Genomic DNA, 19,706 nt, shown 5'->3' on the forward strand with positions numbered 1-19,706 from the left:
GGATGCACTAACATGGTCATGCACTTACCTTCACTTTTACCCAATTAAAAATTAAACTTTTCAAGATTTTTTTAAAGCTTTCCAGTGGGTTTTTGACCACCACTTCACCAGGAGACAGCAGAAAAAAAAACACAAAAAAAAAACCAACAACAACAACAACAAAACTATAGACTATGCACCAAGGGAGGTGCTCAGAGTCAAAATTTTCTATTCGCTTCCCGATCACCACACAGAAAACCGGATGGGGAGAAAAGCTTTGAGAGGTATGTTTGTACATTCACTTAATGACCAAATTAAAGATCAATTAGTCACCAAAGATAAGCCGAGGAAGTTGGACTATCTGATTTGTCTCACCATCCAGATCAATAACTGCTTCTGAAAATGACAAGAGAGCAAAACTACAAGTCCCGAGAGTTCCTCACTTCCGGTCCCCGAGTACTTCTGGACTTCACAACTAACTGCCCGCCTAAAGAGGTAATTTTTTCTGAGCCCAAGCCCATGCATACAAGATATACCATAACATCAAAGTTCATGCTCATTAATACAGGTAAAAAAATCTAACAAAGTTCAGTTAGGTCATCTGGACGGTTTATTTTTTTGTTGAGACGTTTTGTCCTTCATTCAAAGGACTTGTTCGGAGGGCGGCACTTTCCTCTCACCCCTGTTCCTGATCCAGCCTGATGAGATTGTATTTACAGTGGTGCTTGAAAGTTCCAGCTCACACAGGCTCATGTTCGTGCTACTGTTTGTCGGCGTATTGTTTTTGTACTATTAGGGCTTAGTGTATTCTTAGTTTAGCATATTTCTTAGGTCATATGTAAGATCTTATCACTGTGTTTCTTTACAATTTATACTTTTGTTGGATGTAACTTGGACCCTGTGTATACAATTTCGTTCCACCACATGTACCACATATGATGCAAATGACAACAAAGAAAACTTGACCTTGACCTTGAAGTTTGTACACACTTTAGAAATTTCTAGATTTCTGCATAAATGAGCTAGAACATCATCAAAATTTCACACAAGTCCTAAAATTAGATAAAGAGAACACAGTTAAATAAAAAAGACAAAAATATTATACTTGGTCTTTTATTTATTGAGGAAATTTATCCAGTATTACATATTTGTGAGTGGTAAAAGTATGTGAACCTTTGCTTTCAGATCTCGTGTTACCGCCCCACCCCCATGAAAGCTGGGTTAGGTCTCAGCGCAGCTGAGCTGCCATCAGCTTGAATCCTGAGGTATGATGGGGCAGCAGAGAGCGCAGATAAATTGCTCACTCTCTTTGCTGATGTCAAAGCCAACAGCAGGGCTGTTTTAAGTGACAGGAATTTGAGTGAAACCTGATCTAAAAGCTCAAAAGGAGTTTTGATCAGAGCGCGCAGAACCATCGTTAGGTCCCACTGTGGAGCTAGTGGGCATGACACCAGTCTGTGTTTCCATACACCTTTTAGGAAACGCTTCATCAGCGGGTGATTAAAAACTGTTCTGTCACCGAAGCCCTCGTGACAGGATGAAATAGCTGCAGCATAAGTCTTAATTGTGCTGAACGCTAGATTTCTGGCCTATTTCCGGGTGACTCCTGATCACTCCTCCCGCCTGGAGGAGAGCATCCTCCCTCCACGGCAATTTCCATGGCTGGCCTGATAACAGATGTTGCAGATTTGGGAACCACGGGGCGCTCACGCCCTGAAGACTGAAGAAGTCTTTCAGATGAAAGACGAAACGTTTCTACAATTTTTTTGTTTTTTTGAACCTGTCTAGAGAACCTGACTTAACATTTTTAGATTTAGACCAAATAAAATATTTGTGTCTCATTTGTTTAACTGAGTTCTCTTTATCTACTTTTATGAAGTATGAAAATCTGATGATGTTTTAGGTCATATTATGCAAAAATATAGAAAAATATAAAAGGCTCGAAAAACTTTCAAGCACCACTGTGAGGATCTGTAGCTCAGTAGATCTCTGCTGGAACATTTGAGACCTTTGGGTAACAACTCTACAGCCCTCTGTGATCGTTATCCACGATAAGAAGCTAATAAACTGTACTCCTTGTTGAAAACAACAAAGTCCATGCTCAATAATCCACTCCTTGTGTTTTCTCCAGTCCCGAGTTACTTACATGTGGCAGTACTGTGGTCAGCCCTTCAGTTTCCATCCTGCCACTCTCCTACAAATCAATATTCACCTCATCTCCACCTGCACCATCACCTCTTTTGGAATCCCCCATCTCCACCTTGCCTACAACAAAGACAAACAAAGTAAGGATACACTTTGGATACTAAAGATCATAAAACCTTTGCTTATCAGTTACTTATAGTACTTTCCAGTCTGTTTCTCCACCGATTCATCCTGAGTTTCAGCTTCTATTAATACTCACTTTAAATAAAAATCACTTACCTTTTTACATGGTTGTCTCTTGCTGTTTTTCTACTCTGGGTGAAAACTGTGTAAATCATAATAAAAGTTTTATGTTTCTAGTACAGTTTCAACATTGATATATGATTGTTTGTGGGTTAAACTCATAGAAATGAGGGTTTTCATAAATATTGTGTTAGAAAATGACAAACAATTTGTTTGTTTTTTTAATAACTAATGGCAACAAAACCTGACTGCTAATTTCACTCATTTATTACAAATTTTACTCTAGATATCTGGTAGCAAATGATGCTTATTTGTTTATTTTTATTAGAAAAGCTACACATTCAAAAAAGTAAATTTATAAAACCATTAAATTGCACATTTTGACTGCTATTATGACTTTAAGCTCTAAGCAACTGCTGTACTAGTTATAGCTATAGATTCAGTTCTGTTATTTTTAGCTTCTGTTCTGTTTTTTATTTTTATTTTAACAAATTAGTTAACTCGTTCTTTAGAAATGTTATCAACCCTTTCAGTGCTCAGTATTCAAAATGAATGCTATTTCTCTGTTTATTCACTGAAAGGCCTTTCATGAAAGGCAGAGGAAGACTTTCTCTTACAAGTTGAAAAGTGTCTGACCAGGAGCAACTCTGGCACACAAAAGGTCTGATTGTGTCTACCAAAACCTGGGCCTAGAACCAAACCAGCACTTCCTCTAACCTGCTATGTATAGTTATTCCTTTACGTCAGTTCCACCCACACAGAATCCAAGCCAGATGGAGATTCACCAACCTGAAATGCCACAGCTGAACTCCTGGCTATGCTCGTGTGGTAAGGGAATGGCAGATGTTTTATAAATAACATGTTGCTGCGCTCCTTCGTGGTCCCATTCACTGGAGTTGGTGGATATGTTCTTTAAAGGCTCTATTAAATACTGTTCTTCCTCTGTTGTAATAACACCATGCTTGTTGGAGAAGAGAATAAATGAAAGAAACAGGTTACAAACAAGAATTATCACTAAATGCAAAATCTGAAAGAAAAAAAATCAGTTGCTGGAATAAAACATTTTTCATGTTAGAGTGCTTCGTTTCAACTTTTGTTTTGCTCATTTAATTACAGACCATTCATGAAAGGTTTTAAATGAGTTGTATCCAGAGAGAACAAGCAGCACACAAATGTCCCCCGTTGCTGAGGGATTTGAATTGTGAATGTTTTTAATTTTGGAGATTAGCGTTTTTCTGGACTGGAATTGAACCCCATGTTTTTTGGTGCAAGATATTTACGTGGGTAGGAGTTACTTTGTGTAGAAGAACACAAGTATCCTTAGATCCTTCTATACAGCTTCTTCTTTTCTTTAATATACTTTATATTATTGCTATTTTTGGGTGACCTGGGACCCTGAGTACACAATTTCGTTCCACCTCATCTACCACATGTGATGTGAATGACAATAAAGTCACACTGAACCTTGAAGAACAGACATTTTATTTATTTTATTTATTTTTGCTCACCAAAACTGTACAGGATCCTGGTGAGAGGAGGGAGCTTTTTTATCCACCACCAGGAAATTGACGCCTTGCTCATTTTTCATATTATCCAGCTCACAAGATGGAGGGACATATATGACCGGGGCAAACTTGGATTTTGACATGACAATCTAATATTTGCAAGGAATCAGTCAGAGAACGTTTGGTCAAAGATTATGGACGTTTTTGTTACTATGGCCAAGAACAAGAAGCCCAAGACATAATTGAGGCCGTCTCCCAGGGACAATCTTACGCTGCCCTTGAACCATATGTCTGGTTTAGCAGAGGGAGTTGTGTGAGAAGGCTGCAGCATGCAGCTGCAGCCAAGGACACCTCCTGGTCTCTGGGAACTGACCATCGTCTTATCTTATCAGGACAATGGACTATCTGTTTAGTACTTCAGGGACCGCCTCGTAGTAAATGCACATGTAACGTGTTCATAAATGTATTTGCTGGCAGAGTTTTTTGATGTCTTCAATCGTGTCCTGTTAGGACAAAGTGTGAAGAGATCTATTTTTATAATGCCACGACCCTCTCCTCATGGCTTTGTCCCTTTTTCTATCTGAAAAATGTATTCTGTAAAGGATAAGAAGGTCGTGCTTATAGCAGCAGCTTCGTGCACTCCTCCCATCTTTCGGACGACTGTACGGACACATTCTTGTTGTATCTCGGTGCAATGATAATAAAGCTATTCTGATAACTCCACCATGAAACAAAGAATAAAGTGGGAGAAGCTCTGATTAATGCTACCAGCTGCAGCTCAAAAGTAACTGTTTTTTCTCACATTATACAAAAACTTATATAGACAAGTTATACAAAAAACTTAATGTAATTTGTCTTTTTAACAGGTTGAAGAGGAGAGATGAGACACACCGCCTGGAGCCAGTTCTAAATTATAATAACATAAAATTATTGTTTTAAATAAATGTTATTTGTTTGCATTGTTGTTTTGTCTTTTCATCTTGTCAATTACTTAATTCAAAAAAAATTTATGACCATCTCAATAGAAAAATTGTTTCTGAATTGAATCGTGACACCAAAAATGGGAATCAAATCAAATCATCTAACACTGAGAGATTTGCGCTCAGCGTACATGAAGAGGCTTCAGCAGATCTCAAAAGCTTACTCCAAACAGACATCAATGAACCAGTGGACATATCTGAATGGGTGAGTTCTCTGCTGATAGCACAAAAAAGCAAAGGAGACGTTAGGTTTTGTGTTTATCTCTGTGAATCTAAAAAAGTGTGATAGTGGACTGTCACTCTCTGCCTTTTATGTAAGTCTTGATCAGAAAAATGCATGGTGCCTGTATAGCCAGACTGATTTATCATTTAATCTGCCACTAATTGCCTCTGTATCATGATAGGCAACAAGATGCACACAGTTCTAAAAACACTTGCTCTTTAATGCTAAAACAAACAGTCATTGCATTCTTGACTTTTGATTTTGCATGTGAAAGAAACCCTTGTACCATCACAAATGTCAATGGATCACAGCTGACATCTTCTGCTTTTGCTGATTTGATGAGTGAACGTGACATTAAACATATCAAAACAATTGTCTATCATCCTCTGGTGAAGAGATGTGTGAAACATTTTAAAAGGGTGCTAAAAGACATTGCTCAGACAGGAAAGCTACTCAACAACTCTGGGATGCTGAAATTACATAAATGTTTCACTGCTAATGAGCTTTTCCACCATGCAACAATAACTGGTGTATCTCCTTCCAGCTTCTCAGAGAAAAAAACAATAACAAAAGTGGACATTCTTCCTCCACCTGTGGACAATGGACAGTACAGGCCGTCTTAGAACTAAAGTGATTGATAGTGTGTGTGTGTGTGTGTGTGTGTGTGGTGGGGGGGGGGGGGGGGGAGTTCCAGTGTCAACATGTTTTTATATGACTGTGTCTGTTTGTATGACTGTTGACAAAATATTTCATGAACCAATGGATGGATTTTAAAGAAATGAATTATTGGAAGTACATTTACAAGTAAATAACTTGAGGACTCAACCCAATTCAAGATGGCCACCACAGCTCAGTATCCTTGACAAATACAAAAATGGCTATATTTCAGCCAATTTTACAATTACTGAGCTAATATTTGGTGTGGTGGTAGTTGAGGGTCATCCCAAATGCCTACTAAAAGGACAAATAGTTCACATAAGAACTTTTTAACAGCTATTCCATTAGCTATTGAAGTCCACTAACCTAACCTTTGGACAATGGACAGTACAACCATGTTAGAACCAAAGTGGTTGTACAACAAGCTAAAGGTGCACTGTAAACAAACAAAAAAGAAACTTAAACCACCAACTTCGTTGTTGGAGCTATGGTCAGAGATAACAAACATTTTCATGTGACAAAAGGATAAACCTGGTAGAGTGATTCTTTGTGAGTACAGCAGTAAACTGGCCTAAGTTCATTTGCTCTCAGTGATAGAAAACGATAGAATGCAGCATCGCTTTCACTCTGCTCACTGGGCTCCAATGAAACATTAAGCTTTCATAAAGCAATGACAACCAAACCAAAAGAAACTACTCTGCAAAGGGAAATACATGCACCAACCAGGACAAAAGACTTGGTGGTGAACTAAGTCAGATCCTAAAAGCAAACATGATTAAAAATTCAATGAGACGTTTCGCCCTCTATCCAGAGGGCTTTTATAGAAACGTATTTCTATAAAAAAAAGAAACTGTCCAGATGACCTGACTGAGCATTATTGGATTGGTACCTGGATGATTGTGCATGAACTTTGATGATTAAGAAATCTAAAAAAGTGAGGTCCTCTGGACAGATAAAAAAAAACTTGTTGAAACGTTTTGTCTTTAATCCAAATGACATCAGTCTGAGGAGCTGCAACAAGTGCAGTCTTATAAATAGCCCCTTATCATAGTAGATCAGCCAGTTTTTTTTTTTTTTTTTTTTTATCTGTCCAGCGGACCTGACTTAACTTTTTTAGAATTTCTGCCTGGAGCATGCATCAGAATACATGATTAAGAATGTTTGTTTATGTATAGGAAATATTTATTCTTAAGCCTACATATTAAATGCATCTTTCTGTTCTTTCTGTTTGTTTTGTTTTTTTGAATGTCCAGAGGACCAGATATAACTTTTTTAGATTTTTCTACCTGGATTATTGAGCATGCATCAGGATCTTTCTGTTCTGTTATCACAGTCAGAGTTTCTTTATTGTGGTTCGAAATATTGTACACTGGGTTCCAGTTACATCCAACAATAAAATGTAAAAGAAAAACAGTAATAAGATCTAAGATATGAACTAAGAAAAACATCAACTAAATATACACTAAGCACTAATAGCATAAAACCAATACACCGAACAGTAGAACAAACATGAGTCTGTTTGAGCAGATGAGTACGAATGAACACAGCAACATGCAACAGATCAGCAGCAACATGCAACAGATCAGCAGCAACATGTGGTTTTTCACTGTGATTATTCTGGTTAGAGATTCATAAGTCTAACAGCTTCAGGGTAGAAGCTGTTCCTCAATCTACTTGTTCTACACTTAATGCTCCTTAACCTCCTTCCTGAGGGGAACAGGGCAAAAGGTGTGTGTGTGCTGGGTGAGTGGGGTCCTTCATGATGCAGGTGGCCCTCTTCCTGTATCTGGAGGTGTAGATGTCTGTGATGGTGAGGAGACTGACTCCAACATCTTCTGTGCAGCCTTCACCACTCTCTGCAAAGCTTTCCTTTCTGCAGCTGTGCAGCCTCCATGCCACACATTGATGCTGGAGCACAGGATGCTCTCCACTGCACACCTGTAGAAGGAGGTGAGGACTGAGCTTCCCAGACCAGCTCATCTCAGCTGCCTGAGGAAGTAGATGTTGTAATTATGATGATGTAATTTCTCTTTGTCACTACTGGGACAATGTAGGGCAGAATAGATTGTGTTATGTCACTTTTCCACTGTCTCAACTCTCATAGGTTCTACCCTACACCTTATCAGTTAAGAGCCTGACCACTTTTTGTACCTACCCCACACTCAGCCTAGTTTATGGGACCATCTTGTTTTGAAGTTTCAAGATGAATGCTTTGAGGTGGCAATTTTGACATGAGCAGACAACAGCCATTGATAAACCAGTGGAGGTACGTCACTGGATGACTCGCCCAGAAAAACTGTAAACTACATCTGAACCTCCATTTCCTCTCTGATTGTGCTGACGGATGATGCCACAAGACATTAGTGCATTTACAGAGAGTTATCGGAAATGATGGCGCAGCTTGGCTATACCCGGACTTATAAGCGGTACTGGGGTAAGCTAAAGAAATTGATGTCCTATTTCAAGGTGATTAAGGACCACAACAGGGAAGGGAAGTCTGAAATTATCATCATTGTATGTTCCCATACAATGGTGAAATTAGTTCTCTGCATTTAACCCATCACACCTGAGATACATCCAGGTGGAGCAGTGGACAGTTATGTAAGCACCTGGGGAGCAATTGAGGATTAGATGACTTGCTCAGAGACACCACAAGATGTGGGAATGGCTGGGAGTCGAACTGTGACTTTCGGGTCCCAAGTCGGCTGCCCTACAGGTGGAGTGGCTCAAAAACAATAACCAGTTACAATATCATCCACTTTGCACTGATGATCCTGCCCACAAAATGGGGAAACAAGTCACAGTGGCAAAGCACTTGTACTTGAGAAGAACCGATAAGACTAGAGCCAAGTGTAGTTGCACTTATCAATGGCTCTATATTGAAAGTAAATACACAGAGGAAGAACTGCATTCTATAATGGAAAGTTGCAGTTGTTAGAATAACAATTGTGAAATTAAACCGTTGGCTTATATGCTATTATAAAGGCCACGAATGGTGAAAAGAGCCTTTTGACAATTTCCATAATCCAGTCACCATGTCCACACTTGAAAAGACAAAGTTTAAATATTTGTAGCATTGCAGAGGTAGTTTTATTAAAGATTTGTGGCAGCAGGGTGGTAGGTCCAGATGAAACTTGCCCCAAGACGATGAAGATTCTGGACAGTTTTTGGAAGTGGTCTCCAGCTACAAGTACTTGGGTGTGCACCTGAATAACAACCTCAGCTGGGGCAACACATAGCACTTTACTTTTAACTTATTAACTCTAAAATAGCTATTGAATAGTCTACTTATGTAGGTAAAACTAGATATTAAACAACCTGTTAAAATACACCAGAATGCAGGAAATGGCATCTACGTTATTCAAAATTAATGGCCACAGCGTTATTCAAGCCAAGAGCCATTATGAGCACTGAGGGGCTAAAGCATCCCTAAAGGGCATATTCTAGAATCGTCCCAGATGTAAGGTTATAATTACGTGATTTTAATAATAATAGGTTGTGATCTAAAGTGGGCAAGTCTGAGGCATGAAACTCCAGGGCAGAAAATGAGTCCCACTCCAGTCCTGTCCAGGAGGATCTTGGAGTAGAGCTGCTGCTCTCCACACATCACAAAGTTCAAAAGGCTATGGCATGTTTACACATATGGAAATACACCATCATTGCAGAAAACATATATACTAAATGTATGAAAAACTGGCCTATACCTGCAGTGCAGATCTCTCAACAACTGAACAGATCTGACAGATCCAAGATCTGGCTTCCTTAGATAGGATAACTTTTACTAATTGTATTTTATAATGTATGTGAATGTTTCTGTTCAGTGCCCTGAGATGACTTGGTGCTATATAAATAAACTGAATAGAAATTGAATTGAAACATCCTGGAACAAAAGATTTGTCAAAGAAGACCCAGGATTGTTGAACAGCTAGAATCCTCTATCGGACAAGAATGAGACAACATTCCCCTTCAAAAACCTCCAGAAGCTGGTCTCCTCAGGTCCTAGACATTTAAAGTCTGTTATATGCAGGCCTCAGACTGACCAAATGTTGCGTCCAAGAAAAATCTGTGCAGATGACATGATTCCACTTTTTTGTGATCTTGTTTTGTTCCAATGTGAATAAAATGCTTACAAGAATTGCAAATCAGTGCATTCTGTTTTAACTTACATTTTACACAACATGAAAGCTTTTTAGAATTGGGTTTGTATATCAATTATTTTAAGTACCACCATTAAACAATTGTTTCTCATTTTGTTAATGAAGGACATTGCTCTACTGAAGTCAACATTAAAGTCCCCAACAGTGAATCAAAACATCAAAACTTTCCTCTTTTTCTTTCTGGGGAGTCTTTAGTTTAGACGTTAACAACATTACCTTGTCTGTGTAAAACACAAAGTAAAAGCAGTTAACCACACATCCACGTAGGAACTCATCTGATTTAGGGCTTACCTAGTGTATAATGTCAATATCTTATTACATCCAGGCACATGATTACACTGAAGCAAACACACATTTTTGTCCATTTTTGGTGCTGAAGGAAAACAGAGTAAACACTTATTCAGTTTATGATGCTTGGTGCAGGTCCTGCCAATACATTTGGACATGTTTGCTCCACGTGATTCTGTTTGCCAGTAGGAAGCAGGATCTTTTCTTCCTTCTTTAGAGTTACTTTAAAACACAAGGGAGGAATGCAGCTATTAAAACTTGTTCCAGTTCCTTCATTAGTAAAGCAACTAAGGAAGGTTTCAAAGTCTGTGGGCATTTACACTAAAAGCTCACACAGAAAATGTAGACATTTTGATTGTGTTTTTTAAGACACTAGTTTACTAGTTACTAGTTAATAAAAACTATAGTTACACTAGCTGTTTTTAAGACAAAGAGGAAGGCCAAAGAGGAGTTATATGAATGCAGTTAGAGAGGACACGGAGGTAGTTGGAGTGAGGACAAAGGATGCAGAGGACAGAGTGAGATGGAGGAGGATGAATTGCTGTGGTGACTCCTAAAGAAGGAAAAGCTGAAAGAAAAAGAAGATAGTGTTTTTTTAGTTTCACTGTGAGCATGGTTTTATATGACTGTGTCTGTACTGCTGGCAAAATATTGCATGAACCACTGACTGGATTTTAAAGCAATTAATTATTAGATGTACATCTACTAGTAAAGAACTTTTGAACTCAACCCAATTATCCAAGTAACCTTGACAAATATAAAAATTGCTATATTTCAGCCAATTTTACAAATATTGAGCTAAGATTTGGTGTGGTGGTAGCTGAAGGTCATCCCAAATGCCTCTAACAGGGCTAATGGGTCACATAAGATCTTTTTAACAGCTGAAGTCCACTAACCTAATTTTTGGAATCAATCCAATTCAAAATGGTAACCACAACCAAATGACTGTGAGGAACAAAAATGTCAATAACTCAGACAGTTTTCCAAATATCACACTAAAGTTTGGTGTGGTAGTAGCTGAGTGTCATTCCAAACAACTATTATAAGCACTACACATCATGTAATATCTTTACCTAAAACTTTGTCATTAATAAGCAGCACATCAATGTCCCCATCACTGAGGGACTTGAATAGTGAATGTTTGTAGTTTTGGAGATACGTGTTTTTCTGGACTAGAATTGAAGAGGGAATGCAAGTAAACCTTAACGTTTTGTTGCAAGATATTTAAATAGGTAGGAGTAACACTGTGTAGAAAAATAAAGGGTGGGTTTATTTTTATTTTATTTTTTCTTGTCTGAGGCAGCACAGAGTGACGGATCCTGGTGAGTGGAGGGAGTAATTTTATCCACCACCAGATGCAGTGGAGGAACCATGGGGGTGAAATGGTGGCCTTGCTCACCATAGATTATTCTTCGACCACCCCAAGGGCCACCCCATTCATTTGAGGAAACTGTAATTTTAAGCAATATAAAAACTAGAGCAGCACAGTGGCACAACTGGTAGAGCTGCTGCCTCTCAGCGAGCAGGTCCCTGGTTCAAATCCCGGTCCAGGGCCTTTCTGGGTGGAGTTTGCATGTTCTCTCTGTGCATGCGTGGGTTTTCTCCAGGTACTCCGGTTTCCTCCCACAGACCAAAAACATGCATGTTAGGCTGATTGGTAACTCTAAATTGTCTCTAGGTGTGAGAGAGAGAGTGAATGGTTGTTTGTCTCTATGTGGCCCTGTGATGGACTTGCGACCCGTCCAGGGTGTACCCCGCCCCTCGCACAGTGATTGCTAGACATGGGCACTGGCGACCCCCGTGACCCAAAATGGAAGAAGCTGGTAAACGATAATGGATGGATGGATAAAACTAGAAAAGAAAGCTTTGTTTCCTCAAATGACAGGGGTGGTATATGGTGATGGCCATCTTGGATTTGATGTGGTAACCTATTTTTTGATACTGACCTTTCTTACACCTAGATGTAGCCACACACCAAAATCAAAGTTGCTACCTCACCAAATTTTATGATAGCAACATGGGCGGACGGACAGACAGAGGATATTTCCAGTTCTACCAATTCGCTCTGTGACAGGGGACAAAAGCTGGGCTCAGCACTGTCTGTTGTTGAAATACGTTATGACAGGCTAGAGAGATTTTAGTAAAACTTACAGAAGGTGTATGTCTCAACTGATTACCTTTCGAATTAAGGATTCAAGGATTTTTTTCATTGTCATACCAGCTCACATTTTCATGTTTATGGTACAAAATTCTGACTCAGGTCAAAAAATTCAATATAGCCTCCACAGCTAATTGACCTTAGTTAACACAAAAATTATATTAATTTAGTCAAATATACTGATATTGAGTTTAAATTTGGTGTGGTAGTTGAAGATAGGCCCTGTGATGGACTTGTGACCTGTCCAAGGTGACCCCCGCCTATCGCACAGTGATAGCTGGACATAAGCACCAGTGACCCCCACAACCCAAAAAGGAAGAAGCAGGTAAAAATAATGGATGGATGGATGGATGGATATTTGAAGATAATCATACCCAACACATACTATGTCCTATGTCATCTACCAGGTTTGATCAAAACAAACAGAACTGTTCTTTCTCATCATTGATTGATTTCAGTCTGAAACTGCCATGAAGGGCAGCAGATGGTGAAGAATGCAAGCCTTACATTTTAAAACAAAAAGGAACAAGTTATCTGATAATTAGAGAAACGTGATCTCAGCAGATGGATGGATGACCTCACTGCGAAATGCATTGAGGCTGCTTTTGCCAAGTGTAGACGAGCCAAGAGACTGAGCTGGATCCCCTGAAAGAGCAGCCACCATCAGAGCAGCTTAAGCTCTGCCTCTGGCTTATCAGACACTTTTATGACTGCTTGTTATCACCCACTGCCAAAAGCAAAAGTGAAGCAATAGTAATAATAATAATAATTTTATTTAAAAAGCGCCTTTCAGGACACCCAAGGACACTTTACAGTAAGAAACATATCAGAAAGATTGTGTTAAAACAAACAACAAGCACAGTGGAAAGATCAACAGGAATAAATTGAAGTATAAAATACATAAAGAATATAAAATGCATACAGAATATAAAATACATAAAGAATATAAAATACATACAGCAAAGTTAAGGATAAGCGAGTCTAAAGAAATGTGTTTTCAGAGCAGTCTTGAATAGAGAAAGAGAAGTGGTGTTTCGTAAGTCAGGGGGTAGAGAGTTCCAGAGGTGAGGGGCAGAGCAGGTGAAGGCCCTGCTCCCCATGGTGGAGAGGCGGGCAGAGGGTACATGAAGATGTAGTGAAGAGGAGGATCTGAGAGAGCGAGAGGGGATGGAGATGTGTAGGAGGTCAGATAGGTACGGATGGGCAAGGTTGTGGATAGCTTTGAAAGTGAGAAGAAGAATTTTGAAGACGATGTGTGATTTAACCGGGAGCCAGTGGAGCTGCTGCAGGACAGGAGTGATGTGGTTATAGGAGGAGGTTTGAGTGATGACACGGGCAGATGAGTTCTGGACCAATTGCAGCTTCTGGAGAGATTTGTTGGGGAGGCCATAAAGAAGGGAGTTGCAATAGTCAATCCGAGAAGTCACAAGACTGTGCACAAGGATGGCTGTGGAGTGGGGTGTGAGAGAAGGGCGGAGACGGTTAATATTTCGGAGATGGAAATAGGCAGACCGAGTGACATTGTTGATGTGTGAAGTGTAGGAGAGAGTGGTGTTGAGGATGACACCAAGACTCTTGACCTGAGGCGAGGGGGGTAGCAGAGAGTTGTTAAGGGGGGTGAGAAGATGTTCTGATTTTGAAATAGAGTTTTTGGTACCAACAAGAATGATTTCTGTTTTGTCACTGTTTAGTTGTAGAAAATTGTTAGAAAACCAGTGATTTAGCTCATTGAGACAATCGGTGAGGATGGAGGGTGGGTGGGTGGAGTTTGGTTTTGTTGACAAGTAGAGCTGTGTGTCATCAGCATAACAGTGAAAATGGACACCAAATTTATGGAAGATGTGACCTAGAGGAAGGAGGTAAATGATGAAGAGGAGGGGTCCGAGGACAGAGCCTTGGGGGACACCCGTAGAGATGTGGGAAGACTGGGAACGAAAGGATTTAAACTGAATGAATTGAGTGCGGTCAGAGAGATAAGATTTGAACCAGTCTAACGGAGTACCTGAGATGCCAATGGAGGTTAGTCTGTTGAGGAGGATAGAATGACAGATTGTGTCAAAGGCAGAACTTAGATCCAGTTGAATGAGGATAGACAGAAGACCAGAGTCAGCAGCAAGAAGAAGGTCATTAGTTATTTTTATTAGAGCTGTTTCGGTGCTATGGTCGGGGCGAAAACCAGATCGAAACTCTTCATAAATGTTATTGTTGGATAGGTGAGAGTGAAGTTGACTAGCAACGGCTTTTTCAAGAACTTTGGAAATAAAGGGCAGATTAGAGATCGGACGAAGATTACTGAAGTTGGTAAAGTCAAGACCTGGTTTCTTGATGATGGGGGTGATGGCAGCAGATTTGAAAGCTGTGGGAACAATGCCAGAGGTTAGGGAGAAGTGGATGATGTTAGTGATGATGGGGAGCAGAGACGGAAGACAGGATTTAACAAGAACTGTGGGAAATGGATCAAGCTGACAGGATGAGGACTTAGACTTGCTGATAATGTCAGCAATGTCATCAGCAGAGGGGAGGGAGAAGACAGAGAAGGGGAGGGAGGGAGGGGGGAGTTCAACATCGATGCTGGGTGCGGTATTAGGTCCAAGGTGTTTATGAATTGAAAGAATCTTTTCATTGAAATAGGACATCAGAGAGTTGCAAAATTCTGTGGAAACCATGTGAGAGGGTAATGAGTTAGAAGATGAGACTGAATGGTTAAGGAGAGAGAACAAAGTCTTTGAATTGCCAACATTGGAACTGATGATGTCAGAGAAGTAGCTGGATTTGGCTTGAGAAATACTGTCCTTATACTGGATGACGTGGTTCGCATAGAGTTCCTTGTGAAATGAGAGAACAGATTTCTTATAGAGTCGTTCCAACCTCCGACCTTTGGATTTCAGAGAACGGAGTTCTGGAGTGAACCAGGGTGCAGAGTTGGAGAAGGAGACAGACCGGGTTTTCAGAGGAGCTACAGAGTTAAGGATGTTGGTGAGGCTGTCACCGTAGTCAATGGCCGGAAGGAAAGTTGCAGTTACAAGGTGTTATTCAGAGTTAGATAGGATCTATTTCTGCAAAAGAAACCCAATTTAACTTTCTATTTCTTTACCAAATTTTCAACATAAAAGAGAGATGTGCATCCACCAAGATTCCCAAGTATTTGTAAGAATCTACAAACTCAATAGAAACACAATTCATAGATAAGATAGAAGGAAGAACTGCTGGTACCGACTTCCAGTTTGAAAACAACATCCCTTTGGTTTTATCAGCATTTAGCACCAGTTTGAGATGGAACAAATCTGACTGGATGATGTTGAAAGCAGTCTGTATAAACTGGAAAACCTTAGCAACTGTTCTAGCTCGAAAATAAACAACTGTGTCATTGGTATAGAAATGTAAGGATGTATCAGAAATGATCTGACCTACATTACTTATGTAAATTGTGAAGAGGGTGCTCTGTGATGGGGACAACCAGGCTGTGCAGAGCTCGGAAAGACCTGGGCTGGGTCGACCACGGTGAGGTCAGGTCTCCCAATGCAAAAATGCCATTAGAAGTGCCGGTACTATATACTGGCGAGTACTGGCTATAACTCATCCAACTTTTCAGATGCTGAGTATAAATGTAGAGTGTTAGTGGCTGAGCTTTGTTCACAACACATAATTCAAGCACGACACATTGTGCCGTATCTTTGCTTAAAACCGTGGCATTTACTTTTCAAAACATTTGTGGTTGTCAACAAAATATTTTATGAAGGACATGCTACACTTCAATGAAACTCCCAAAAAGCAATGATTGTATGAATATCTACAACTGATTAGCCTTAGCCTTTGTAAGAATAGCCATACCTGAATGCATTTTACAGATACTGAGCTAAAATTTGTTGTGGTACTAACTGACAGTTATTCAAAACACCTATTCCAATTGCTAACTGATTGTATTAAATTTTGCAATATTTTACAAAACTGTGCAATTCTGCATAATTATTTTCCAATGTTTGATAAAAATTATTATAACTCATTTAGTTCTTAACATAAGTCAAAGTCAAAGTTTCATTTGTCGTTTGCACCACATGTGGTACATGTAGTAGAACAAGTGTACACAGGGTCCCAGTTACATCCAACAAAAGTATAAATTGTAAAGAAAAACAGTAATAAGATCTAAGATATGAACTAAGAAAAATGCTAAAGTAAGAATATAGTAAGCACTAATAGAACAAAAACAACACATAACCTAAAACTCTGGCATAGGCAGTGGACCACATGCTTGAAGGACTGCTGGGCCTTTCAGTTCAGGTACCGTTTGTGAATGAGACACTAAAAAGGAGGCACTTTGTACTCACCAGACCCTTGCAGTTGCTGAGTGCTACTCTGGTCGTGCCGTGCTGATTCTGCAGGAATCCAACATAGTGACAGCTATCCACTACATTGTGACGCCACTCAAGCCCCTCTTTGTCCCAGTACTCGACCGTGAAATGTTTTGACACCAGGTGGAGGTTCAGTGTCAAGTTTAAGTGAAAGTGCTTTCCGTAAGCAGACAGCTTGTAGAAGAGATGAGACTCTGGAGGAAGTGATGCAGGTCCCATCGTGGGGTCCGTCAGCCCACGCCTCCGTCGTCCCGGCCGTTGGTGCTTCACAGTATAACTCAGGAACTCTCCGTTCTCTTTCACCCGCACCGGAACGGTCAACTGGTAGTGCTGCAGGTAAGACAGGAACTCCTCTTTGACAGAAAAACAGAAGAGGAGAGAGCAGAGAATAAACTAGAGAATTTACTTTTCTGTGAAATGCTGGTGTAGACTCTCAGCCAACCAGGACAAGGTAAATCCTAAATAAAATAAAATGCAACAACTAGACTGTTCTGTAGTTGAATACGTTTAGCAGAAGTACATGAAGAACAGTACCTAAATTTGGTAACTTTCACGAAATAAACTGTAAAGCTAAAATTAGACAGGTATAAGAGTAAAAGCCACCAGTGGAAGAGTGACATCTGGATGCTTAAAGTAGCAGTACAGTAGCTAAAAGCTGAATTTAGCTAAATAATAAAACATGGTGGAATAATAGCTGGAATTAAACTAACTATAGTGGAACTATAGCTAAAAGGTAAAAGTGGCAAAATATTAGCTAAAAACAAAACAGTAGCTAAAAGCTAAAGGTAGCAAATGCATAGCTAAAATTGGCAAAATAAGAGCTGGAAGCTAACTATAGTGGAACTGTAGCTAAATGCAGCAGAATATTAACTAAAAGTAGCTAAAGAATTTGAAAATAAAGCAAGTATGCAAAAGCAAACTTGAAAGAGATCAATGTTTTTGAAGGAACCAAAAATATATTTGTGTATTTCTATAGAGAATATTAGTTTCAATAAAATAAAGTAGTTAAAGTTATTTTGAAAAGTATACAAGATGAAAAATACAAATATCAGTGCAAACTATTTCTGAATGAGCTGAACGGTTTGGTTCAGGATGGTAAAAATAACAGGAACTTTGAGAGAGTAGATTTATTGCAAAATAAATAAATATACAGTTGAAACTTTACTGATGTTTGAACAATAAATTTTTCAGAACTTGTGCCCACCTGTCTCCTGTCCTACCTTGATTTTTATGTGAGAGTCTGTTGGCACTCTGAAATTCAGAAGCAGCCATCACCACCAAGCTCAGTGTCCAGGTCAGCATCTTCCACAAATCGTCCATTATTCAGGCTCACATGTGACATAGGGTTGGGGGGTGCAGGGTGCTACAGGTGGTCTAAAAACACAGCCTTGGTTCAATACCACATCCCAGTGGGTTCCTCTTCTTCACTGAAAGGTTATTGGCATCCTCGCGTGCACTCCCAAGTGTCAGATGTGTCCTGAAGGCGAGCACGTCCACACAGCCTCTGAATTCATGTCAGAAACTCTGACGTCCATCACACTCGTCGGTCCGTCTCAGCGGTGCTTCCAAACCAGAGGAGCGACACTGGAAACTTGTTTTGGCTGTACACATCTGTACTCCTGTGGAAAAAAAATAAAAAAATAAAAAAAAGATTTTTGCTCTTTTTATTGATCACCTTATCACAGAAATGATTGTTCATTCCATGTATTTAACAGAGATTTTTGTTGTCTTTTTTTACTTTTAAAACACTTTTAATTGATGATCTTTAGATTTTTTTTCACAGCTCATTGGAAATAAACATTTTAAAAACTTTTCCAAGATTATTATTTTTTTTTAACAAATTCTTCATTTGATGCACACCATAAGATGACAGTTCATCACAGGTCATACGTTTACCTTCATCTCTTTGCAGAGAGTGGTGAAGGCTGCACAGAAGTCTGTCAGAATCAGCATCCCCACCATCACAGACATCTACACCTCCAGATGCAGGAAGAGGGCCACCTGCATCATGAAGGACCCCACTCACCCAGCACACACACTTTTTGCCCCACTCCCCTCAGGAAGGAGGTTAAGGAGCATTAAGTGTAGAACCACTAGACTGAGGAACAGCTTCTACCCTGAGGCTGTTAGACTCATGAATCTCTAACCAGAATAATCACTGTGAAAGACCACATCATGTTGCTGCTGATCTGTTTCATGTTGCTGCTGATCTGTTTCAATGTTGATGTGTTCATGCGTGCACATCTGCTCACACAGACTCATGTTCATGTTTGTGCTGACGTTCAATGTTTTCATGTTATGAGTGCTTAGTGTATATTTAGTTGATGTTTTTCTTAGTTCTTATCTTAGATGTTATTACTGTTTTTCTTTTACATTTTATTGTTGGATGTAACTGGGACCCTGTGTACATAATTTCGCTCCACCACATGTACCACATGAGGTGCGAATGACAATAAAGAATCTCTGACTCTGACTTTCATTTATGTTTAAATATGCAAAATGGGGCGGATGTGGCTGAGTGGTTAGAGCAATCGTCCTCCAATGCAAGAGTTGGGGGTTCAAATCCACCAGCAGTCACATGCTGAAGTGTCCCTGGGCAAGACACTGAACCCCTCATAGCCTCTGATGTGTGTCCCATCGGTGTATGAATGTGATCTCAAGCACTGATTAGTCTCTTTAGAATGATTTGTTCAATTAGCTTTGTAGAGATCTAGTATAGAGCTGTATGAATGGGTAAATGAGGCACAGATTGTAGTGTAAAGCGCTTTGAGTATCTTGAAATAAGATAGAAAGGCTCTATGTAAGTACAGTCCATTTACCATTTATTTAAATATTTTGTACAAAGTTGTTCCAAAATAAATTAAATAATTAAAAGGAAATTGTTATTCCCCCCACCCCCCTGCAAAGATGAAAGGGTGAATGTTTTTCTTTTTTTTTCATGTGAATGTATATCTGTGTGTGAAATGTATCCGTAGTTACAACTACACTATGTTGTGAACCACTGGATGGTTTTAATTAAAAT

The 19,706-nt window shown here is 39.5% G+C and overlaps 1 protein-coding gene across 1 annotated transcript in view; it reads right to left on the reverse strand.

Annotated features, from left to right (window-relative positions):
- The window catches only part of adamts6 (ADAM metallopeptidase with thrombospondin type 1 motif, 6), a 337,746-nt gene extending 319,537 nt beyond the window's left edge, over positions 1–18,209 (reverse strand). Inside the window, exons 1-3 of the mRNA XM_037692553.1 lie at positions 17,905–18,209; positions 16,661–17,037; positions 3,157–3,328 (exon numbers count right to left, since the gene is read on the reverse strand). Of these exons, the coding sequence (XP_037548481.1) occupies positions 3,157–3,328; positions 16,661–17,037; positions 17,905–18,004 (649 nt within the window). The 5' untranslated portion in view covers positions 18,005–18,209. The remainder of the gene's footprint in view (positions 1–3,156; positions 3,329–16,660; positions 17,038–17,904) is intronic.
- Positions 18,210–19,706: the final 1,497 nt, after the last annotated feature.

This window comes from Nematolebias whitei, chromosome 18 (genome assembly GCF_014905685.2).
Source record: "Nematolebias whitei isolate Nwh7 chromosome 18, NemWhi1, whole genome shotgun sequence".
NCBI classification, from domain to species: Eukaryota; Metazoa; Chordata; class Actinopteri; order Cyprinodontiformes; family Rivulidae; genus Nematolebias; species Nematolebias whitei.